Below are 26308 nucleotides of genomic sequence, written 5' to 3'. Positions count from 1 at the left end.
GTGTGAGCGATTACATTCAGGGCTAGTGTTAGCGATTACATTCAGGGCTAGTGTTAGCGATTACATTCAGCTGCAGCCTAGTGTGAGCGATTACATTCAGGTTTAGTGTTAGCAATTACTTGCAGCGCTAATGTTAGCCAGTTAGCTATTAGAGATGGAAACTGACACTCAACAGAGCATGCTGAGGTTTGGCAGCCGGAAGCTATTGTGACACACGGGTTAAAAACCAGAGTTAAGATAGCAGACCTCGATTTCAGTCTACCTCTAAGGCCGTGTCTAGCCTTGACAGTTCATTCAGCTTTTGCAGTTCTGATCATAGAGTTCTGATCATGGAGTTCTGTACGCGTAATGCTTCTACACCTACATTTAAATTGTCTACCGTATCCACATTGTGTCCGGATTCTCTTTTCCTGCGCTATAGTCAATTGCCAGTATGCATTCTGCAAACGGTGGAACAGGTTATATCTGATAACACAACAACCACTTGATGATGGTATGAGCCAACTACTGTAGCTATCTAGCCAGCTAACCTCTGTCACTAGCCAGCAAAGTTAAAAGGATTGCCAACAGGTTAGCATAACTTTAACCAAACCATTTTTTTCTTCCAAATATGTTAGCTGGCTAGCATTTATGAAGCCAGCAAAATCATTCCTCACACCCCAGGAAAATATTCCCCCCCCCCATAAAAAAAATAAAGGTGCCTCTCGCTCCCAAAACACACATTTCTGGAGAGTTGTGGGTGAAGTGCTGCTGACGTCACCCACTGTATTCCCTTTCGGTAGCCTGGTTGTGTCCAGACTGAGGAGAAATCCGCACACAAAGCGTCCCTGACCACTACCTGAAGTGATCAGCCAGATCTGAACACAATCTGACCTCAATGTGACTTCAGTGCATCTAGACATGTCTTTTCAATGTGATATTCGTATTCTGAAAGAAGTATTTTATTTTGTATTTTCTTTACCAGTTTTGTGGTATCCAATTGGTAGTTAGTCTTGTCCCATCACTGCAACTCCTGTACGGACTCGGGAGAGGCGATTGTCGAGATCCATGCTTCCTCCGAAACACGACCCCTGCCAAGCGGCTCTGCTTCGTAACACAATGCTCGCTTAACCCGGAAGCCAGCCGCACCAATGTGTCGGAGGAAACACTGTACACTTGGCGATCGTGTCAGCGTGCATTGCTCCCGGCCTGCCATCGGCGTCGCTAGAGCGCGGTGGGACAAGGACAATCCGGCCGACCAAACCCTCCCTTAATCCGGACGACGCTGGGCCAATTGTGTGCCGTCTCATGGGTCTCCCGGTCGCGGCTGGCTGCAACACAGCCCGGGATCGAACCCGGATCTGTAGTGACGCAGTCAGCCAGCACTGTGATGCATTGCCTTAGACCGCTGCACCACTCGGGAGGCCCCTGATAGCGGAAGTTGCATTTAAGTGTCAAGTGTAGACATAGCTTTCTCTATGTATTGTCCTTCTTTTAACAACCCTTCTTTTCTACCTGCTAGATATGCTAAATCATTGTGTGTGTAAAGTTTTTATGCAATACTTTTTGTGTATAAAGCAAGCAGCAATTTTCTAGATTGTGTACATTTATTACAGGACTTCACTAAAAGTGTCCCTTCTGTCATCACAGGTTTGTCCTCTGAACCACAGACTACTCTTTGAGGTGTTTGATGAAAACAGATTGGTAAGATTCAATTTTTGTGAAATTATATTCTGAATGATGATTATATTTCAAGAGTTCAATGATTTAATTGAAAATTCTTACAATTTGAAATGTACTTTTGATCCAAATAATATCCTCTTTCTGAGAAATTCTTATTTTCAGATGTTCTGTTGTATTTACTACACACATTTGTTGTATGACAGTAGTACATTGTTCTTGATAACAATATGATGATAGTGTGTTGCCATGCAAATCCTCTATCACTAACAACATCTAATCAATTTGTTGTATTCAATGCTTTCTTTCTCTGTCTACAGAAGGTAATTTCTGATTCTCTTGTTGTCCAATGTTGTCTGCAATCCCACTTCAAATGACATAATAAGTAGCCTATTATCTGTGTGTTTAGGAGAAAACACCTGTTCTTAGGGACCATAGAAATTATATTTCTATAATTGGCACATTGTTCCTGTTTGAGTTCTTGGAGAACACATTATCAGGGCTCTTATTTATAAGGCATCTCAGAGTTTTGATCTACTATGATCTGTTTAGCCTTTTCGTTGTATGCATTTTTTTTGTACATATACAAACTTAAACGTGTACATATACATATGAACAACAAGTTAGACACACACAAACAATGACTTCATCTCATCTCCACTGACCCGCATGCTCACACCTCCATCCCTAGTGCCTGGTCACACCTCCATCCCTAGTGCCTGGTCACACCTCCATCCCTCGTGTCTGGTCACACCTCCATCCCTCGTGTCTGGTCACACCTCCATCCCTCGTGTCTGGTCACACCTCCATCCCTCGTGTCTGGTCACACCTCCATCCCTCGTGCCTGGTCACACCTCCATCCCTCGTGCCTGGTCACACCTCCATCCCTCGTGCCTGGTCACACCTCCATCCCTCGTGCCTGGTCACACCTCCATCCCTAGTGTCTGGTCACACCTCCATCCCTCGTGCCTGGTCACACCTCCATCCCTCGTGCCTGGTCACACCTCCATCCCTCGTGCCTGGTCACACCTCCATCCCTCGTGCCTGGTCACACCTCCATCCCTCGTGCCTGGTCACACCTCCATCCCTCGTGCCTGGTCACACCTCCATCCCTCGTGCCTGGTCACACCTCCATCCCTCGTGCCTGGTCACACCTCCATCCCTCGTGTCTGGTCACACCTCCATCCCTAGTACACCCCCATCCCAAGTGCTTGGCATTGTTTGTCACTTGTCCTTAAATTCTATCAGTCGTTTTTTCTCAGTCACCCTGTCCTGAAATATGCAGACAGATTAAAAATGCTTTTACATTGTAATACTTTTGACAGCCAACTTTCTAGCTCCGCCCACAACCTCTGGACTTCATAGCATTCCCAGAAAGTATGAATTATTGAGTCATTATTAGTTTTACACTTAAGACATTACTGCTGTTGTGCTGTAGAATTAGTCCATTTTGTTTCTTGCATAATACATTATATTCATTAGTTTATACTGGAAAAGCTTACATTTTTAAGGACTCTCTACTCTTAAGGATCGGACCCTTAAATTATTATTTTTTTAAATCCTGAAATGACATAACCAAATCTAACTGAATGTAGCTCAGGACCTGAAGCAAGGATATGCATATTCTTGATACCATTTGAAATTAAACACTAGAAATGTTAAATTAATGAAGGAGAATTTAAGACATTAGAACTGGTAATAGATAATAGAAAGATAAAAGCTTGCTTTTGTTTTTTGTTCCATCTTTTGAAATGCAAGAGAAAGGTCACAATGTATTATTCCAGGTTAAGTGCCATTTTGATTTTGGCCACTAGATGGGACAGTGTGCCCGCAACATTTTAGACTGATCCAATGAACCATTTAATTTCTGTTCAAAATGTTGTCAAGTCTGCACCAATGTGCCTAATTGGTTTATTGATACCTTTTGAAGTTCATAATTGTACACTTTCCTCAAACAATGGTATGGTATTATTTCACTGTAATAGCTACTGTAAATTGGACAGTGCAGTTAGATTAACAAGAGTTTAAGCTTTCTGCCAATATCAGATATGTCTATGTCCTGGGAAATGTTCTTGTTACTTACAACCTCATGCTAATCGCATTAGCCTACGTTAGCTCAACCATCCCACGGGGGGACACACCGATCCTGTAATTTCGTTAATTGTGCTCCAACTTTCCTTCCATCCTGTGCCAACATCAGTTCTTTTTAAGTCTTGGATCCAATAGTTTATATTTTTTTCGAATAATTTGTCAGTTGGATAGGCTCTCTACAAGTTTTTGTATATATTCCCTGTCATATAAACATCCTTTTCTGCCTCAGTGTAGCCTTTTTAGAAGATCATGAATACAATTACACGAACAAAGGGGACCTGATCCTAGATCAGCATGAATACGGGCCTAGAATGTGTTGCTCTGAGACGTCCAATATGTTACATGGAGGACTGCTCTTTTCAGTGCCGAACTTCAGACTCTATGGCCCCAGTGTTGTGTGTTTGATGGGGCTTTCCCCTCCAGGACACAATAGTTATCTGTTCTCACTTGGCAGCCAGGACTGACTTGGTTATAAAGAGACTATTTATTGCCTATGCAGTTACTCCTAAATTATTATGTAATCATTTTGTAGTCTTAATTTCTTTTCACATAAGAAATGCTGGGAATGTGATTTCTTTTCCATCTAAAATGTCTTGCATTCTTGAGGCCTGTAGACTACAGTGTCCTCTGTCTCCTTGACGATGATATTGAAATCTTCCTCTAATGCTACCTGCCATAGATTACTAATATTAAAAGGCAGTTAAATTAAGGCCTGATCCAGTTTCTCTGCATCTCCCTGGGAATGTTTTGTATCGCTTGATTGATGGCTGTCATGGGGAAATGTATGTCTGCCTGTCTGTGTTCAGTCTTCTCGCAACACAAAGAGAAGGACGGTTGCTTGTAGTGCTGACTTTGCTCTCTGTCTTGTCTTGGGACAGTCTCTCTGTTGCAGGGACAGGGAGAGTGTAATGGCAGCCTCCAGCCAGTCTCTTCCCTCATAAGTCTGAGGAAGGGAGTATGGCCACTCTAAATGTTCCCCCTAGAGAGTCTCGTTGCTCTGACACAAAGGAACATAGATTGTGGTTCTTTTGTCTTGTCTTTCACATGCAGCTGATGGTCATAAAGATTGTGTGGTTGTCCGGAAGCTGCCAGGTTGTGAATTAGGGGAACTTCTGATTCCATGCAGCCAGAGAGGGAATGAACAAAGCCTGTGATATGGTTTGAGAAGCATATGTACAGTAACCATAGTGGCTGCTTTGTTCTGGTGGCTGTCTGGCTATGAGCCACGTAGTCTCCCTCCCCTGTGTGCGCCTGACACACACACACACACACAACACACACCACACACCACCCACACACACCACACACACCCACACCACACCACACACCACACACACACACACCACCACACCACACCACACACACACAAAATGATAGCAGCCTGATATCTTATGGTGCGTCAGAAAGAGAAGGGGGGACACACACACACACACACACACACAAATAAAAAATGTCCCATATTGTGAGAGGGGGATTGTTTCCAAACACACCAAGGGCCCATGGAGAGCCTGACTGGTGTGGCCCCCTTGGAGCTAAGAATGGGCAGGCTGCATGGCGTAAAGCATTACTGTTGAATCATTGTCAAACCCAGTGTCATCATCTGACATTTTCCAATCAACAACGCACACAGAGGGAGGTTTTATAACCAGCATTTGCCCTCATTTGCAGTCCTGTTGTACACTGGACAGAGGCAGGAGCGTCATTTAAAAGCTTGGGTTGTTTACCACTGTGGACCGTGACAGAAGACAGCTGCTTATTATCAGTAGTGACCGAGGCTGTGGATCCGTAACCTCCCTGTCCCGCCCCTCTGGATCCCTTTCCCCACAGAGCTAAAGATCTGAGTCACGTTCTGTGTTTCTTTACCTCTACTTTACATTGTTGTAGTCACACTCCCCTCACATGTCTCACTGTCAATTGTGAAATGATAATTCTTTAGATTTCACCAACCATCAGTTTCATATGTATCTGTTGTTGTTGTAATATGAGTCTTTTAAACGTCTGTCTCCAAAGACAGAGAGCAGTTTCACAACTACTGTCAGCATGCAGGCTTACCACTGTGTACATGCATTGTCATGCAGGTTACCACTGTGTACATGCATTGTCATGCAGGTTACGACTGTGTACATGCATTGTCATGCAGGTTACCACTGTGTACATGTATTGTCAGGCAGGCTAACCCTGAGTATGTGTATTGTCAAGCAGGCTAACCCTGAGTACGTGTATTGTCAGGCAGGCTAACCCTGAGTATGTGTATTGTCAGGCAGGCTAACCCTGAGTACGTGTATTGTCAGGCAAGCTAACCCCGAGTACGTGTATTGTCAGGCAGGCTAACCCTGAGTACGTGTATTGTCAGGCAAGCTAACCCCGAGTACGTGTATTGTCAGGCAGGCTAACCCTGAGTACGTGTATTTTTATTTTTTTTATTTTAATTTTACCTTTATTTAACTAGGCAAGTCAGTTAAGAACAAATTCTTATTTTCAATGACGACCTAGGAACAGTGGGTTAACTGCCTGTTCAGGGGCAGAACGACAGATTTGTACCTTGTCAGCTCGGGGGTTTGAACTTGCAACCTTCCGGTTACTAGTCCAACGCTCTAACCACTAGGCTACCCTGCCGCCCCGTATTGTCAGGCAGGCTAACCCTGAGTACGTGTATTGCCAGGCAGGCTAACCCTGAGTACGTGTATTGCCAGGCAGGCTAACCCTTTCAGTTGCAGAATCAGAGGCATCCTTTAACATCTTGGCTCTGTTTTTTCACTGTGAACCAGGAAGGAACACAGCTGCTTAATATCTTCAGTGACACATAAATTAAGTAAATCTGGAGGTCGTGGGGTGGGAATTTTGGGGGTTGAGTATTTCAGTGTCTTTGTGTGTTAGCTGACACTACCTGATGTGGTGGGTAGGTGGCCACCTCAGAGAAGGAGTTCTAGTTGGACTGGTGTTAGAGCCGAGGATGAATAGTTTAGAGACTGTTCCTGTAGTCTTGGCCCCTGTGTTTGTTCTGAAAGGGGAGGACTGGGGTCAAGTAAGATGGCGTTGTGTAACTGTCTTCTCGGCCCCTGTCGTCCTGAGCCCAGTGTGTGGGATCTGGGATGAACACTACTACAATAGATTTATGGCCCTGTCAAGTCTGTGCTGCCTGACTCAGCTCTGTGTCCCCCTCCCACTGGGCCCTGGCCCACTGACGGATAAGGACCAGCTGAGAGACAGGGTGCTATTCAGACCTGGTTTCAAGTTGTTATTTGTTCTCTTTCACATACTTCGAGGGTAACTTGATTGAGCCTGCTTGTCTGAAATAAATACTGTTTGAACCCAGGTCTGGTGCTGTTTCCCCCCCTGGCTCCGTTTAGGCTGGGGGCGGTGACACACTCACACAAACGGGGGGTGGAGGGTGGAGAGCAGTCACATGACCACGGCCACCCTACCCTCACCTCAGAGGCAGGAGCGCCGGGTGCCCTTATCCAATCATGCCTGGAATGCTGCTTGTCACTTGGGCTATTTCTGCTGTCTGTCGCTATTGCTAGACTGTCCAGTGCTAACAGTTTGGCAGATTTCATCTCTTTTTTTTTGTTGTTTGTTTCCGTCTTGTTTCTACCTCTCACTTTCTTTTCTTCTCTGTCTCTCTCTCATCCCCCTTTTTGCCTGGAGTTTGTAGCTTGGAGTTTCCCTGGCACTGCCTTTCTTGTTATTGTGCTGACTCGCTGCTCCTCTTTCCTCCAGCTCTGCTGTTCACTGTGGGAGGGAGCGAGAGAAAAAAGATAGAGGGAGGGAGGGGAGAAAGGGGATCAGCCAGTTGAGAAGTGGGCGCCTGGATCAGACACTGAGACAGAGCAGGAGGTGAACATGTCTCACCGGCTGCGTCTGTACTTTGGCTCTGGCCGCAGCAATACAGCTCCAGAAATGGAGGAGCTGGAAGGGCCGTCCCAGGCCCAGACCCAGACCCAGGACGGCAACGATGTCGCCATGACATTCCACATGCAGCAGCCTCACCGGCCTCAGCGCTGGAGCAGCCCAGAATCAACTACCTTCTCCTGGTGTCCTGAGAGAGATCTGCCTATGAGTGCCTTCTCTGTGCCTTGGCAACGGCCTGAAAGAGGGATCTACTTTGGGCCTCGTCCTGTTTCTGAGAGCCCCCTGGCTGGTCATGGAGGTCCTGGAGACTCCTCACTCAAACGAAGCTCCTCCATGTTTATACCCCAGCTGACTTCTGCCGAGCCACGGCCCACAAAGAGTTCCTCTATGCAGATCTCTCTCCAACGGTCCTCCGGTCCTGGGCCTGTTGGAGCTGAAGAGCCACCGCCATGTCCGCTACCCAGCTACACCCCAGGACCTGCTCCGGCCTACACAGAACCAGACAGGAACTACCACTACGCTCTACCACCACCACCACCTCACTACAGCCGAGAGGCTTCATCTACGGTCAGTTCACCACCTCACTACAGTCGAGACGCTTCATCTACGGTCAGTTCACCACCTCACTACAGTCGAGACACTTCATCTACGGTCAGTTCACCACCTCACTACAGCCGAGAGGCTTCATCTACGGTCAGTTCACCACCTCACTACAGCCGAGAGGCTTCATCTACGGTCAGCTCACCACCTCACTACAGCCGAGACGCTTCATCTACGGTCAGTTCACCACCTCACTACAGTCGAGAGGCTTCAGGGAGCTACAGTTCTGCCATGCCTCATAATGGGAATCGACAGCCCACAGAGCCGGCTCAACCCAAGCGAAGGGTTTTCTGCGTCACACCCCAAGATGGCTCAAACTCAAGCGGTCAGGTCAGTTCAGCTATGTCTAACGGAAATGGAGGCTCACCGGGAATCAGCATCGGAGGCTTCCACATCTCAAGGAACTCCTCAGATGGATCTGAAGTCCAGCAGTTCAGGATCGGCTATGGCTCTGGCAATCAAGGAGCTGGGCCCTGCCGCTGGTCCGTCCAGCAGCAGAACTCTGACCCGGGCCAACCTGGCACCACTCAAAGGCGGCTTGTGTTCCAGCTTGGACAGCAGGACCAAGCCAGACAGGCCAACAATATGAACCTTGTGGCCACTAGTGAGCCCACCGATCTGGGTTTCACTGGCTCCAAGGGAGGGCGTGTGGTACGTTACCCCAAGATCCGGCTGGAGAGAAGCTCTTCGCATCAGCGGCTGCACCGTGGGAACCACCAGACATTCGGGGATGTTGGGGATCCTCAGGGCATTGAAGGAAACCCTTCAGAGATGGACGGTCAAAGTATGGATATTGAAGATGGCTGTACTTTCAACATCAGGAGAGAACCCCGCAAGCAGCAACCTCACTTCAAGATTTCTTTCAGTCAGAATGGTGATCCCCCTACCGTACAGGATATAAGCCTGGGAAATGGTCAGGTAATGATTATTGGAAGTATAAATATCATTATGGTAGTGTATTTTTAAAGTTTACACACAAGCTTTGAAGTATTTCAAAGAGTTTTATGTTGAAGGTAGTTGCAACGTATTGGTGTCTGAAGTAGCCTGTATTTGAGTTTATGAGAGTAAATCAAGAATTCAGATGGTTTCAAAGGCATCTGAGAGTCCGTGAATGTTCTGAACACATGAAAAACAGTTTATTTATAGAAATATATTTGTTATTGCTCACCAGACAGTAAATCAAATCAAATTTGATTTGTCACATGCGCTTACTGTGAAATGCTTACTTCCAACAATGCAGTTCAAGAAATAGACTTAAGAAAATATTTACTAAATAAATTATTTGGATTTTGATTATTATTAAAAAAAATAATAACAAGAAAATGACAAAACAGTAATGAGGTTATATACAGGGAGTACCAGTACCAAGTCAGTGTGTGGGGCTACAGGTTAGTTGAGGTCATTTGTAAAGGGACAATGCATAGATAATAAACAACAAGTAGCAGCAGTGTAAAAACGAAGGGTGGGGGTCAATGTAATAGTCTGGGTGGCCATTTTTGATTAATTGTTCATCAGTCTCATGGTGTAAGCTGTTAAGGAGCCTTTTGGACCTAGACTTGGCACTCTGTTATCCCTTGCCGTGTGGTAGCAGAGAGAACAGTCCATGACTTGGGTGACTGGTGTCTTTGACAATTTTCTGGGCCTTCCTCTGACACCGCCTAGTATAGAGGTCCTGGATGTCAGGAAGCTTGGCCTCAGTGATGCCTTACGGTCAGTAGTGATTTATAATAAATCAAATAAAAATGCATGCCTGCCTTGCGGCTGGGCGGGAAGGGGGTGGTCACATTCTGGGAAGTGAGAATGTCAAGTAGCCCCAAGGCAGCCTGGCCAGGAGCTGCTACTGCTGGTCTCCACTGCACCGGCTTTTATTTCATTTCACAACCACAGGCATGTGAACTTTTACACACTTAGATGGAGTCTCATTCACTAGGAAAACCCGAGGAAAACAAATGAGAGACGGGCTTTGGAAACTAGTGCTCAACACACGCACACAACTGTTGCCCGGCCCACTCACTTCATTGTCTTTACGTTGAGGTAATAGTAACGTAACGTAGCAGTCGTAAAAGAAACGCCTGACCGGCATTTCTTTCTCTCTGGTCCTGACAAGAAAATTAAAATAAACTTTTCAGAGGTTCTCTTCTGCACTGTTCAACCAGTTCAGTAAATGTGGAGGAGGAGTTCAGATGGAGGGTCGTCTTGTTAACGTCCAAAAGGGGAAGTATCGTCACAGGCTCTCCATTTCTCCAGAAAACTCGATGCAGCTGGTTGTCTTCTAACCCTGCAGAGGGTGAGGTAATAAATAGGAACAAACACCCACACAGCCTCTTTAAGATCTGGCTGTGCTTGTGCTATCTTTAGATCTGCTTGAAAGAGGCATGTCTCCTATGGCCTGGGTTGGTGTGACGTCTCCTATGGCCTGGGTCTGTGTGGAGTCTCCTATGGCCTGGGTCTGTGTGGAGTCTCCTATGGCCTGGGTCTGTGTGGAGTCTCCTATGGCCTGGGTCTGTGTGGAGTCTCCTATGGCCTGGGTCTGTGTGGAGTCTCCTATGGCCTGGGTCTGTGTGGAGTCTCCTATGGCCTGGGTCTGTGTGGCGTCTCCTATGGCCTTGGTCGGTGTGGCGTCTCCTATGGCCTTGGTCGGTGTGGCGTCTCCTATGGCCTTGGTCGGTGTGGCGTCTCCTATGGCCTTGGTCGGTGTGGCGTCTCCTATGGCCTTGGTCGGTGTGGAGTCTCCTATGGCCTGGGTTGGTATGGGTCGGTGTGGCATCTCCTATGGGTCGGTGTGGCTCCCTGAGAACAGTTGCCCTTTCTGGGTGATTCAGATCTGATATCATTATGACTCCAAATGACTATTAAAGAAGTTTAACAAGCTATCAATATCAGCATTTCGTTATAGCTTTGAGTCTTTCATAAAGCTGTAAATAATCAACTGTATCTACTTACTATAGCAGAAGAGTACACTGCTAAACGGCTCTCCATTTCCTAACCAATAAAATTAGATTTCAGATGCAGACCTTACAGCATTTAAACTGTTTCTCACTCGTCGAAAACATGGGCCTCTCAAAACAGTTGTTGTCTGTAGTTTGTAGCTTGGTATTTAGACTATCTAATGGCCACTGTGTCAGGATAGGACCAGAATCATCCAGAACTATTACTAGAGTCTGCCACCCCTCTTTAGTTGCATCTTGATGAGGTTTTATCAGACTATTCCCACTACCAACCAGGATACTGCTACTGGCTGGGAGGTTATATGTCCTCACTCAGCTATTTGGACATGTTTTTTAATATTACTATTGGACGAGCATGGTCACTTTTAAGACTGGCTAATGATATTGACATTGAATGGCGCGACTGAACAGGTCATAGGCCTATGTTTTGTATGAACCTTTAGTTTGAATGTTCACTCGTGTCAGTGCGTGAGTTGAATTTCAGTTGAGGGTACACGCTAAGTTGGTACATACTAAGGCAGGACCTCTTGTTTTGACTGGGCTTATCATTTCAGTGTGATTTTCTAGTGTCTGTATGACTGGTCTCTGCTGACTTTAGTGGCCACTGAAGTCAGAGGAATGTCACCCACCAACTGTTTCAACACTCCTCCCTATACCACATCTCTTCAGAATCTTTAGATTTATTTTGACCAAATATGGAAACAAACAAACAAATAATTTTAACACAATTTTAGCCACTTAACATTCCCGCTACAGAATAAAGTTGACCCTGCTCTCACATATAGGACACTTAACGTTCAGATGTATGGAATTACCTTGATACCCATAGGAGGGGAAACCCCCTTCCCCAGGTGCCCTGTGGTTGCCTGCCTAGTAGGCTAGCGCCCCTGGATATAGAAAAGCACAGTGCTTGTGCCAGGCTGGAGACAGACAGCTTTGTCTATAGAAATAGAATAACTAGAACGGAAAGGGCATCCCCATTCAAGTCAATGTTTTGGGATGGGTGGGCTGGCAGCCATATTTAGTGTACCCATGCCAGGAAGTAATTACATTTCTATAGTTAGGCCTATGCCCTCGCCACAGCCTTAACCCAGACCAGTTCACAGCTAGTGCAGTTGCCATTCACAAAGAGCGTTGACCAACTGGCTGGCTGGCTGTCACGAGGCTATATTAGCTTGGGGGTCTCCAACGTTATTTTTGTCAATATGCATGTGCTGTGCCGGGGGCTGGGGAGGGAATTGTTGTTGGAGCTTTTTCAGGCACCTTGTGGGGGTTGCATGGCATTGTAACTCAACCTAACCCCACTCGGGCTTTTCCAGTGAATAGGTTAGGCTTTATTGTACAGGCCTTTTTTTCCCCTGTCTAGGTCGGGGGCCTGCTGTTTGATCCCTGATTGTCTACTGACCCTAACCCTCATTCTCTCCTTCCAGTCTGTTGTCTCTCTCTCTCTCTTCAATTTCAATATAAGGGGCTTTATTGGCATGGGAAGCAAGTGAAATAGATAATAAAATGGATTTTTTTATTTGTATTTTTATTACACTCACAAAAGTTCCAAACGAATAAAGACATTTCAAATGTCATTATGTGTAATAATACAGTGTTGTAATAATGTGCAAATATTTAAAGTACAAAAGGGAATATAAATTAACATCAATATACAGTTGAAGTCGGAAGTTTACATACACTTAGGTTGGAGTCATTACAACTCGTTTTTCAACCACCACAAATTTCTTGTTAACAAACTATAGTTTAGGCAAGTCTGTTAGGACATCTACTTTGTGCATGACACAAGTAATTTTTCAAACAATTGTTTAGACAGATTATTTAATTTATAATTTACTGTATCACAATTCCAGTGGGTCAGAAGTTTACATACACTAAGTTGGCTGTGCCTTTGAACAACTTGGAAAATTCCAGAAATTGATGTCATGGCTTTAGAAGCTTCTGATAGGCTAATTGACATAATTTGTGTCAATTGGAGGTGTACCTGTGGATGTATTTCAAGGCCTACCTTCACACTCAGTGCCTCTTTGGTTGACATCATGGGAAAATTATTTATTGTGGGAAGCTTGTGGAAGACTCCCCAAAACGTTTGACCCAAGTTAAACAATTTAAAGCCATTGCTACCAAATACTAATTGAGTGTATGCAAACTTCTGACCCACTGGGAATGTGATGAAAGAAATAAAAGCTGAAATAAATCATTCTCTCTACTATTATTCTGACATTTCACATTCTTAAAATAAAGTGGTGATACTAACTGACCTAAGACAGGGAATTTTTAATAGGATTAAATGTCAGGAATTGTGAAACTGAGTTTAAATGTATTTGGCTAAGGTGTATGTAAACTTCTGACTTCAACTGTAGGTTGTATTTACAATGATGTTTGTTCTTCACTGGTTGCCCTTTTCTTGTGGCAACGGGTCACAAATCTTGCTGCTGTGATGGCACACTGTGGTATTTCACACAATAGATATGGGATTTTATCGAAATTTGATTTGTTTACAAATTCTTTGTGGGTCTGTGTAATCTGAGGGAAAAAATGTGTCTATGCTCAAACACTTGGCAGACGGTTAGTAAGTACAGCTCAGTTTCCACCTCATTTTGTGGGCAGTGTGCACATAGACTGTCTTCTCTTGAGAGCCAGGTCTGCCTACGGTGGCCTGTCTCAATAGCAAGGCTATGCTCACTGAGTCTGTACCTAGTCAAATATTTCCTTTATTTTGGGTCAGTCACAGTGGTCAGGTATTCTGTCACTGTGTTCTCTCTGTTTATGGCGAAAAAGCATCCTAGTTTGTTCTGTTTTTTTGTAAATTCTCTCATTTTTCAAGTAATTATCTTTTTGTTTTCTCATGATTTGGTTGGAACGAATTGTGTTGCTGATCCTGGGGCTCTGTGGGGTGTGTTTGAACAGAGCCCCAGGATCAGCTTGCTTAGGGGACTCTTCTCCAGGTTAATTTCTCTGTAGGTGATGGCTTTGTTATGGAATGTTTGGGAATTGCTTCCTTTTAGTTGGTTGTAGAATGTGACGGCTCTTTTCTGGATTTTGATAATTAGTGGGTATCGGCCTAACTCCGCTCTGCATGCTACATTTGGTGGTTTATGCAGTACAATGAGAATTTTGCATGGAGTCTCTTTTAAGTTGGTGTTTGTCCCATTTTTTTTAAATTCTTGGTTGGTCAACGGACCCCAGATCTCACAACCATAAAGGGCAGTGGGTTGTATAACTGATTCAAGTATTTTTAGCCAGATCCTAATTGGTATGTCAAATGTCATGTTACTTTTGATGGCGTAGAAAGCCCTTGCCTTGTCTCTCAGATCGTTCACAACTAAACTCAGCAAAAAATGAAATATCTTCTCACTGTCAACTGCGTTTATTTTCAGCAAACTTAACATGTGTAAATATTTGTATGAACATAAGATTCAACAACTGAGACATTCCACAGACATGTGACTAACATAACTGGAATAATGTGTTCCTGAACAAAGGGGGGGTCAAAAGTAACAGTCAGTATCTGGTGTGGCCACCAGCTGCATTAAGTACTGCAGTGCATCTCCTCCTCATGAACTGCACCAGATTTGCCAGTTCTTGCTGTGAGATGTTACCCCACTCTTCCTCCAAGGTACCTGCAAGTTCCTGGACATTTCTGGGGGGGAATGGCCCTAGCCCTCATCCTCTGAACCAATTGGTCCCAGATGTGCTCAATGGGATTGAGATCCGGGTTCTTCGCTGGCTATGGCAGAACACTGACATTCCTGTCTTGCAGGAGATCATGCACAGAACGAGCAGTATGTCTGTTGGCGTCATGCTGGAGGATCATGTCAGAAGGAGCCTGCAGGAAGGGTACCACATGAGGGAGAAGGATGTCTTCCCTGTAACACACAGCGTTGAGAATGCCTGAAATGACAGCAAGCTAAGTCCGATGATGCTGTGAAACACCGCCCCAGACCATGACGGACCCTCCAAATCGATCCCGCTCCAGAGTACAGGCCTCAGTGTAACACTCATTCCTTGGACGATAAACGCGAATCTGACCATCACCCCTGGTGAGACAAAACCGTGACTCGTCTGTGAAGAGCACTTTTTGCCAATCCTGTCTGGTCCAGCGACGGTGGGTTTGTGCCCATCGGCCACGTTGTTGCCGGTGATGTCTGGTGAGGACCTGCCTTACAACAGGCCTACAAGCCCTCAGTCCAGCCTCTCTCAGCCTATTGCGGACAGTCTGAGCACTGATGGAGGGATTGTGCGTTCCTGGTGTAACTTGGGCAGTTGTTGTTGCCATCCTGTACCTGTCCCGCAGGTGTGATGTTCGAATGTACTGATCCTGTGCAGGTGTTGTTACACGTGGTCTGCCACTGCGAGGACGATCAGCTGTCCGTCCTGTCTCCCTGTAGCACTGTTTTAGGAGTCGCACAGTACAGACATTGCAATTTATTGCCCTCACCACATCTGCAGTCCTCATGCCTCCTTGCAGCATGCCTAAGGCACGTTCACGCAGATGAGCAGGGACCCTGGGCATATTTCTTTGGGTGTTTTTCAGAGTCAGTAGAAAGGCCTCTTTAGTGTCTTAAGTTTTCATAACTGTGACCTTAATTCCATACCGTCTGTAAACTGTGTATTAACGACCGTTCCACAGGTGCATGTTCATTAACTGTTTATGATTATTTGAACAAGCATGGGAAACAGTGTTTAAACCCTTTGCAATGAAGATCTGTAAAGTTATTTTGATTTTTACAAATTTTCTTTGAAAGACAGGGTCCTGAAAAAGGGTCGCTTCTTTTTTTGCTGAGTTTGTTGAAGTTACCTGTGGCGCTGATGTTTAGGCCGAGGTATGTATAGTTTTTTTTGTACTCTAGGGCAACAGTGTCGAGCTGGAATTTGTATTTGTGTTCCTGGCAACTGGACCTTTTAAGCAACATCATTATTTTTGTCTTACAGAGATTTACTGTCAGGGCCCAGGTCTGTCAAAATCTGTGCAGAAGATCTAGGTGCTGCTGTAGTCCCTCCTGGGTTGGGGATAGAAGCACCAGATCATCCGCAAACAGAAGACGTTTGACTTCATATTCTCGTAGGGCCATGTGCCACAGACTGTTCTAGTGGCCTCACCAATTTCTTGACATACATGTTGAAGAGGGTGGGGCTTAAGCTGCATCCCTGTCTCATCCCCCAGCCCGGTGGAAATAAATGTTTTTTTGCCAATTTTAACCACACACAATTGTTTTTTGTGTACATGTTGTATGTTTTACCCCCAATGTCACTTTCCAAACATTTGTATAGCAGACCCTCTTGCCAAATTGAGTATCAAACCTTTTTGAAATCAACAAAGCATGAGAAGACTTTGCCTTTGTTTTGGTTTGTTTGTTAATTAGGTTGTGCAGGGTGAATACATGGTCTGTGTCGCACTGTAATTTTGTAAAAAGCCAATTTGATATTTGCTCAGTACATTGTTTTCACTGAGGAAATGTACAAGTCTGCTGGTCATGTTAATGCAGAGGATTTTCCCAAGTTTGCTGTTGACGCATATCCCACTGTAGTTTTTGGGGTCAAATTTGTCTCCACTTTTGTGGATTGGGCTTATCAGTCCTTGGTTCCAAATATTGGAGAATATGCCAGGGTTGAGGATGATGTTAGAGTTTTAGTATAGCCAATTGGAATATGTAGATTTGATATTCCAATTGGAATATCTAGATTTGATCATTTCATTTAGGTTACCATCAACCCCACAGGCCTTTTTTTGTGTTGGATGGTTTGTATTTTGTCCTGTAGTTTATTCAATGTAATTGGAGAATCCAGTGGGTTCTGGTAGTCTGTAATAGTTGATTCTAAGATTTGTATTTGATCATGTATATTTTTCAGCCGTTTGTTCTTTGTTATAGAGCCAGAAAGGTTGGAGAAGCGGTTTATCCTTACATCTCCGTTTTGGATAGATAACTCTTCGTGTTGTTTGTTTGGAGTTTTCCAATTTTCCCAGAAGTGGTTAGATTCTATGGATTCTTCGATTACATTGAGCTGATTTCTGACGTGCTGTTCCATCTTTTTCCATAGTGAATATCTGTATTATTTTAGTGATTCAACATAGGTCACCCCCTTCTCCCTCCCTCCTCCTCCTCCCAGTGAGGAGTAATATGCTAACTCCCTCTCTCCTCCCTCCTCCCCTTCTCCCTCTCCCTCTCTCCCTCCCTCCCCCTCCCAGTGAGGAGTAATATGCTAACTCTCCCTCCTCCTCCTCCCAGTGAGGTTTAATATGCTAACTCTCCCTCCCCTACTCCCTCCCTTCCCCTCCTCCTCCGAGTGAGGAGTAATATGCTAACTCTCCCTCCCCCTCCCCTCCCTCCCTCCCTCCCTCCTCCTCCCAGTGAGGAGTAATATGCTAACTCTCCCTCCCCTACTCCCTCCCTCCCTCCCTCCTCCTCCCAGTGAGAAGTAATATGCTAACTCTCCCTCCCCTCCCTCCTCCCAGTGAGGTTTAATATGCTAACTCTCCCTCCCCTACTCCCTCTCTCCCTCCCTCATCTTCGTCCCAGTGAGGAGTAATATGCTAACTCTCCCTCCCCTACTCCCTCCCTCCCCCCTCCTCCCAGTGAGGAGTAATATGCTAACTCTCCCTCCCCTCCCCCCCTCCTCCCAGTGAGGAGTAATATGCTAATTCTCCCTCCCCTTCTCCCTCTCCTCCTCCTCCTTCCAGTGCAAGATGGCACATGGAGACAGCTGTAGGCTCAGCTGTGACCCCTGTTGAAAGCAGAAATCTCACCCAATGGTCAGCTTGGCCATATTAGCCTTGTCAGCCATATCTTAAAAGGCACATTATGTGAGCATGACCATGGGAGTCTAATCCTCTACCCAGGCATAAAAACACAAACCCGTATTTACTGTCCAGCATCCACACCACAGACTGTCCCTTTTAGGGCTGTCCTTGGCTAAAACCTTAGTCGACCGTTCTTTCGACCAATCGATTGGTCAACATTTTTAAAGGTGTTTTTTTCCATATATAAGACACACCCTATGTGATTTAATAAAATCAACTATATACAGTAGTGCTTTATTATTACTGATGAAATAAGGCACAAATGACTCAAGGGAGCCAGAGATAACCAGAAGAAAAAAACCTTAACCTGACCCGAATATTTCCCTCCCTCTCCTGCTGGCATTCTGCCATTACTCTCCTGAAGCTGCCGGTAAAATGCCACACGAGGAGTTGGCAACCTTTTTCATGTGGAATGACCATTTATCTTAACATTTCTACCGATCTGCATGTCAGTTATGGTTTTCATATGCACATTTTACATGACATTTTATAAACCGTGCCAGTACACAAAATGAATACCAGAACCTATTTCAGTCCAAGTCGAGCACTGAGAAGAAGTAATCATGTAGGTCTATTTTATGACGTTTTCACTGAATCAGAGCATAGCATTTTTCCCTTTCATGCTGAGTTTTTATCAAAAGGGACGGAGCTGGAAAGATTTTTTGAATAAATTGAAGAACTATTGTCATTCTCAATGGGTGTAAAAACAGACTTTGTTTGCCTGCTGTTTGAGGTGAAGAAAACATGACTTTGAGAAGCTCGACAGCTCATTAGTGGTTGTGCATTAAGCCAATCAGAAATACTATCAGCACATTCTGGAGAGAGCAGCGCATTCTGGAGAGAGCAGTGCATTTGGCATCATTTTGCAGACGTCGTCTGCATTGGCCGTGCAGCATTTACGGTGATACGTCCTCAGCAGAAGTCAGGGCATTCATACTTCTTGTGCTTCGTGGAACAGTGCAGAGCTGTTGTCAAGGAAGTGAGTTTGTGTTTTCTACAGGATATACCGCCCCCACTTACGGTCAACCAATCATGTCAATGAGGAGCTATACAGAACCCTCTGCAGTGTGTGTGTGTGTGTGTGTGTGTGTGTGTGTGTGTGTGTGTGTGTGTGTGTGTGTGTGTGTGTATATGTTACTGCTCGAATAAAACATTCTCGGTCGGCCAGCAGCCTAACGACCAAAGAATCAACCAGTTGACTAATTGGGGTCAGCCCTAGTCCCTTTCAGACAACATGTTTTCCTGTGTAGGGGTCACACCTGAACAGTGATTGAGTGAAGCGGAAGCAGAGGTATCAATAATAAACCCTTATGTTCCATCCAGAAACGGTCCGTTTGATAATATCTCAGACACAACTTGTGCTGTCGTGTGTGTGTGTGTACCTGTATTAGTGCTGCCACACCTGACCAGTGAGTGAATAGAGCAAGTGGTATCCATGGCGATGGCATACTTTTACTGGCCCTCTACTGTAGGCTAGATATTATGGACGATATGCCAAAAGTATGGAGTGACTTTTTTAGGGTTTTGAAATACTTTTTTGCTGTTTTAAGACACGTCTTGTTATCTGTACCTTAAGCAAGCAGTAAATAAACCAAAACATTCAGGAAGGGATTGTTGAATCCTACTGTAAATGAGTTACTGATAGGTGTACAATGTTTTAGATTCCCATTTGAGTTCTGTTTCTTAAGTCCCTTCTCCTCTCATCAGTTCCAATAACACAGACACAGGAGAGATGTGTTGTGACCTGTCTGTGTGCTCTACTAAGACCTGGCTTCAATAGTATGTTATATGATTTCAAATGATTTGTCTGTTCTTAATTGAGCTTGCCTGGCTTAATGGAATAGTCCCAAAACTGTAAGCCCCGCCCATCTGGCGCTCCAAGCAGGCTAGAGCAAACGTTGACCATTTAAAAATATATATATATTTGAACCCAGGTTTGACTCTCTCTGTGATAAAATGGCAGTTTATTTAAACCAGAGAGGTAGCCTAGATGGCTACTGCCCAGCTAGCTACTGTTCTGTACTTGTGTTCTGTCTGGCTAAAGGTCAGGGGAAAGTCCAGTGTGTCGACTGGCTCAGTATTAAGTTAAAAAAGGACCAGCGGTTTCTATCATGGCTTTTTAAGTAAAGGTTTTCCAGTGGCTTAACCACAACCTTTTTGCAGTGATATTATTTTCCCATTTCCTCACCTTTTTGACATTCTGTATATAACCCTTGACATGAAGTCTCCGTTGGCTAGGGCTATTTGAACACACCTACAGAATCCCAGAGGCAAACATTGAACAGTTTCTTAACTCCAATCACATAAAAACACCTAATTCCTTCCTATTTCACCTAATTCCTTCCTATTTCACCTAATTCCTTCCCATTACACCTAATTCCTTCCCATTACACCTAATTCCTAATTCCTTCCCATTACACCTAATTCCTTCCCATTACACCTAATTCCTTCCCATTACACCTAATTCCTAATTCCTTCCCATTACACCTAATTCCTTCCCATTACACCTAATTCCTTCCCATTACACCTCATTCCTTCCCATTACACCTAATTCCTAATTCCTTCCCATTACACCTAATTCCTTCCCATTACACCTAATTCCTTCCTAATAAACCTAATTCCTTCCTACTACACCGAATTCCTTCACATTACACCTAATTCCTTCCCATTACACCTAATTCCTTCCTACTACACCTACTTCCTTCCCTACTACACCTACTTCCTTCCTTATTCCTTCCTACATGCTCATTCAGCCTGTGGCACTAGCTACTAGCTCTCTGCTTCTCCCTCTGTTTGTCTAAACCAGTTGTATCCCACTACACAGGCTCTGTTGGCCTCTGACCGGTCCAAGAATGGGCTTTTCAACCTCGGACAGGTAATCTTGGTCTGGTGTGACTACAGTACCACTCAATCACCTGACCAGTCAATTACTTTCACCTTTGACCTCTGACCTTTCCCTCTTGGCAATAATGATGGTGGTGGTTAGAATGACTACTTCATGTGGCTGGCACAACCTTTGGCTACCTCTCCTCTCCTCCTGTCTCTCGTTCCCTCGCTCTCGTCTGGTGGTGGTGGTTGTTGTTTCTCTCGCTGGGTCATGGGATCTTCCCCCTCTGTCTAAAGTGATAGTACCTCTACCTACATGACCTACCACCCCAGTGACATCAGCGCTCCCCTGACCTCTCCTCTCAGTGCACCTGCTTCTCACCACGCCTGTGACAACCTGTGTTAATAAACTGATTCTATTGCACAGCTATAGCAGCAACAGTAATATGGAGTGTAATTCCCCCTCATTGCTGTGGTCGGTTCTTCCTTGCCTTCAAGCCCTGCTGCTGGAAATGGAGTCAGTTGGCATTCTTCACAGTTGTCAGAGTATTCATCTCCATTTTGACTGACAATTATTGTACTCTCTTTCTTCTGCAGACGAGGGACGATTTCCTGGGACAGGTCGATGTGCCTCTCAATCATTTACCGGTGAGTGTGTTGTTTGTGTACGACGTGTGTGTGTGTGTTTATCTTCTGGTCAGTGTATGCGCATATTGTTTGCGTTTTTAGAGTGCTCTACTGGTTTTTAACAGCATGTTTGTTCTGCCTAGTGAACTCTGAAGGTTGTGAAGGGCATAGGGGAGGGGGAAGAGTTTAGCAAGCTCTCTTGAGCAACCTGTTGTCGTAGGCTTTTTAAGTAGCAACAACACTGGAGAGTGAGAGCGACTAGCCCCCTGTTAGGAGTGGAAATAAACCCGGGAGGAATGTAAACAACAGGGCCAGTACAGAGTCTGAGGAGAGGAGGGTTACCCAGGCCTGGAGCTGCCGGAAAAACAAACTGATGGTGGTAAGCCACAATGACAAACAGAGTTGTAGTCCTAAAAATTAATGCCGGATTCAAGTAGTTTATTAATCAAGTTTTAAGCAGGTTCATTGTTTTATGAAAGGAACATGATCGATCTTCTAAATAATAACAATGATGATGATAATAATAATTGGGACAACTATGGACTGATCTCACTGGCAGTTCAGAGTGCAGTGCTGCTAATGATTAAATGACCCTTTCTCAAATAATCTTTAGTCCTGCTCATAAATGATTAATTGTCAAAGAATGTTTGGCTCTTGATTGAGTGGCTGAGCAGTCAAGCCAGTCAAATATCTTGACCCTAAAGCAGTGCAGTAGTGATTCTAAGAGGTAACTACTTTTGAGAGTGGTGAAACTAAAAGCCTATTTGCATAGGTGGTAAGGTTAATTATTAATCATGACGCACCACCTACTGTTGTCCCTATGGTGGAGGAATTAACATGAGATAAAGTCTGATGTAACCCTGTGGTTCTTCTGGATTGACACAGAGACCTGGGTCATGTTCATTAGTTTCAAAACGTTTTGCAACTGAATGCCAACGGGTGTTTATTATAGGGCAAAGACGATACCAATATCGCGATACCCGTTAGTATCGTGGCAAGGAAACAAAACAAAAAAGGAAATATAACTTTATTTAGGAAAACAGCTCTAATGTTGGAAACAAACATCCATTATGTTGTCAAACAGTCACATTTCTTTCTTTTCCAAGCTGTAGCACACTATTTTACCCACAGCTGGTTTTTAAAGGACCCAAAAGTTTGGTTTGCTTCATGTTTTCATTTTTTGCCATGTGAAAAATATCACAATACTGGTATCGTCACACCCCTAGTTATTGGACAAGTTCACATAAGTCCCTCAGTATCACTCTTTTCTGAGCATATTCTTCTTCCCTTTGGTACCTACTGAACATAACCCTGATCACAGTCAGTCAGCCAGTCAGGTGTCATACTGCCCCTGTGTGTGTATTCTCTGTGGACCTATACGTCTTAGTCACGCTGGGTGGGTGTAGTCTTACTCACTGTGTCTTTGTGGCCTTTTTGTTGAAGTATTCATGAGTCATGGTGATTCACCTCTGAAAGCTCTGACAGTGTAGAGGCTCCTTGGGTTAGTCACTGACTGGGGCTGCCTTCACTGTCTAGCTACTAGCCCTGAGTGATCTGCTGTTACCATGTTAACTTGGGGTAGTCACTGATGGGTGCTGCCTTCACTGTCTAGCTACTAGCCCTGAGTGATCTGCTGTTACCATGTTAACTTGGGTTAGTCACTGATGGGTGCTGCCTTCACTGTCTAGCTACTAGCCCTGAGTGATCTGCTGTTACCATGTTAACTTGGGGTAGTCACTGACTGGGGCTGCCTTCACTGTCTAGCTACTAGCCCTGAGTGATCTGCTGTTACCATGTTAACTTGGGGTAGTCACTGACTGGGGCTGCCTTCACTGTCTAGCTACTAGCCCTGAGTGATCTGCTGTTACCATGTTAACTTGGGGTAGTCACTGATGGGTGCTGCCTTCACTGTCTAGCTACTAGCCCTGAGTGATCTGCTGTTACCATGTTAACTTGGGGTAGTCACTGATGGGTGCTGCCTTCACTGTCTTGCTACTAGCCCTGAGTGATCTGCTGTTACCATGTTAACTTGGGGTAGTCACTGACTGGGGCTGCCTTCACTGTCTAGCTACTAGCCCTGAGTGATCTGCTCTTACCATGTTAACTTGGGGTAGTCACTGATGGGTGCTGCCTTCACTGTCTAGCTACTAGCCCTGAGTGGGGGGGGGGGGGGGGGAGTTGCATATCGGGATATCATTTTTGCCAATATATTATATCGTTTTGATAATATCGCAATATTAGACTAGACTGAAATCCAAATCCATAATAGCTTGTTCTCCAGCTTATTTTTTAAATAAGGAGACAATTTGTTTTCAGCACTTTTATTGACTGATCAAAATGTGTTCTCATGGTGCTGTCTAGGTGAGCAATATGTTTGAAACATCGATTTGCAATAAAATCATAGTATCGAATCGCAATACATATTGCTTATGCTTACACCTATCCAGTCCTCATATCACTTACACCGATCCAGTCCTCATATCACTTACACCGATCCAGTCCTCATATCACTTACACCGATCCAGTCCTCATATCGCTTACACCTATCCAGCCCTCATATCACTTACACCTATCCAGCCCTCATATCACTTACACCTATCCAGTCCTCTCAGATCGACACAAGTATCTTGTCTTAGAGTTTATTTGGGATTCAACGTCTCTCTACAAACCCCCAACACACCAGACTTTAAGACTACAGGGTTCGAGTTTCATAGCTGTTTAAACCCCAGCCAGTACTGACTGGTCTGTCGGTCCACTTTACCTCTGAGTTTATCACACAAGGCTGTTAGTTAACTATGAAACAGGAGAGGGTCTACTCTGCGTTCACACACACACACACACACACACACACACACACACACACACACACACACACACACACACACACACTTAACCAAGAAATAGGAGACATTTGTTAATCATTTCAACAGAACTGTTACCAAAGGTTTATCTTCATGTGATGTAATGACAGTGTGTGGCTTTTTATTTCATAGCTACAACATAATGTGTTTATGTTTTCATGTACTGCATGTAAATCAGACCTGGGAGAAATACTTAAATCTGGCAAATCCTCTCAAATATTTGCTGTGCACTTGATTCAGGCTAGTTTAACTAGTGTGCTTGGTGGACAGATTGTACCGGTCATGCATATCACATGTAATTTGGCTCCGGTCTGACAATGTGTTTATGCGAGATGGACAGTGTGGTTTTTCTATTTTATAGCTACATGTTTTGATATGTTTTCATGTCTGTAAACTTGGCTTGCTTTTCGGTGTCTAGGCACTTTGACAACCGCTAATATAAAAAGGGATTTTAAATACATTTGATCGATCGATTGATTGATGTGTCTTTGTGTTGTAGACCGAGGACCCTACGATGGAGCGGCCGTACACGTTTAAAGATTTCCTCCTACGGCCACGAAGGTCAGTTCCAGACTACCGACGAAGGTGACAGGGAACTACACACACTCGGACGCATTGACACACACACTCAAGTTACCCACAAACCATGTCCACCTGTTGTTGCTAATCCAAAGGAGATTCATGGTTAGATATCACTGGAACCACAGGCTTATGTCATTATGGTATTTGGTTTAAAGTAACTGTACTGTAATCATTGTTAGCTAAGACTGTTGTCATTCCACCTCCTCTGGTTTCTGTTGAATTCCAAATATCGTTCTAATTCTAGACATTAACTTAAATAGCATTGTTAAAATATTCGCCATGTATTGTTTAGGGGGTGCTAACAGGGCTTCCATAGAATGTTGTAGTGTCATTTTAAATGCATCATCGCCCAACTCTCTGAAATTCATGGCTCTGGGTAAAACCATCTGTTTCTACCTCTGGTTTCTTTTGAATAACTCCCAACTAACTGCCATTTTGGTGTCCTCTTCTGTCTCCAGCCACAAATCCCGGGTGAAGGGTTATCTACGGCTAAAGATGGCCTACCTGCCAAAGACTGGAAGTCCGGAGGAAGAGACCACTGAAGGGATTACCAGGGAGGAGGCAGAGGTAAGAAGACAGGGACACGCACAAGCGCACAGCTTTTTTCTTTACGTGAAATGTCAGGACATTTTGGGGAGTAAAAATGTGTTTTCCCTAAGCCTAACCTTAACCCCAAACCCTAAACCTAACCGTTAAGCTTAAAATAGCGTTTTAACAAATTCAGTACAGTCCTGATTTTTAGAAAATAATATCATTTTCCTACATACAGTGCATTCGGAAAGTATTCAGACCCCTCAACTTTTTCCACAATGTTGTTACGTTACAGCCTTATTCTAAAATGGATTGAATACTTTTTTCCCCTCAGCAATCTACGTACACACAATACCCCACAATGACATCACAATACCCCATAATGACATCACAATACCCCATAATGACAAAGCAAAAACAGTTTTTTAAAATAATTATTTTCACATTTATAATAAAATAAAAAAATAACTGAAATATCACATTTACAAAAGTATTCAGACCCTTTACTCAGTACTTTGTTGAAGCACCTCTGGGAGCGATTACAGCCTAGAGTCTTCTTGGGTATGACGCTACGAACTTGGCACACCTGTATTTGGGGAGTTTCTCCCATTCTTCTTTGCCGATCCTCTCAAGCTCGTGTCAGGTTGGATGGGAAGCGTTCTTGCACAGCTATTTTCAGGTCTCTCCACAGATGTTCAATCGGGTTCAAGTCCGGGCTCTGGCTGGGCCACTCCAGGACATTCAGAGACTTGTCCCGAAGTCACTCCTGCGTTGTCTGGGCTGTGTGCTGTTTTTTAGGGGAACCTTCACCCCAGTCTGAGGTCCTGATCACTCTGGAGCAGGTGTTCATCAAGGATCTCTGTACTTTTCTCCATTCATCTTTCCCTCAATCCTGACTAGGGTCCCACCAAGCTTCATCAGAGGGA

At 44.5% G+C, this 26308-nt stretch overlaps 1 protein-coding gene across 42 annotated transcripts in view; it reads left to right on the top strand.

Annotated features, from left to right (window-relative positions):
- Positions 1–26308, top strand: part of LOC139422700 (NEDD4 like E3 ubiquitin protein ligase) — a 106818-nt gene that overhangs the window by 28949 nt on the left and 51561 nt on the right. For 6 of the 42 annotated variants that reach the window (XM_071173968.1, XM_071173963.1, XM_071173967.1 and 3 more), the window contains exons 1-3: positions 21619–21787; positions 24769–24830; positions 25310–25418. In XM_071173968.1, the coding sequence (XP_071030069.1) occupies positions 21782–21787; positions 24769–24830; positions 25310–25418 (177 nt within the window). In that variant the 5' untranslated portion in view covers positions 21619–21781. Of the gene's footprint in view, positions 1–1629; positions 1684–7121; positions 9121–20779; positions 20831–21378; positions 21430–21616; positions 21788–24768; positions 24855–25309; positions 25419–26308 lie in introns of those variants that run through there. The other 36 variants (XM_071173955.1, XM_071173954.1, XM_071173956.1 and 33 more) reach the window with 19 other exon arrangements.

The sequence above is a fragment of the Oncorhynchus clarkii genome, chromosome 12 (assembly GCF_045791955.1).
Source record: "Oncorhynchus clarkii lewisi isolate Uvic-CL-2024 chromosome 12, UVic_Ocla_1.0, whole genome shotgun sequence".
Lineage (NCBI taxonomy): Eukaryota > Metazoa > Chordata > Actinopteri > Salmoniformes > Salmonidae > Oncorhynchus > Oncorhynchus clarkii.
Note: the sequence above shows the minus strand (reverse complement) of the source record. Positions and strands in the feature narration are given on the sequence as shown.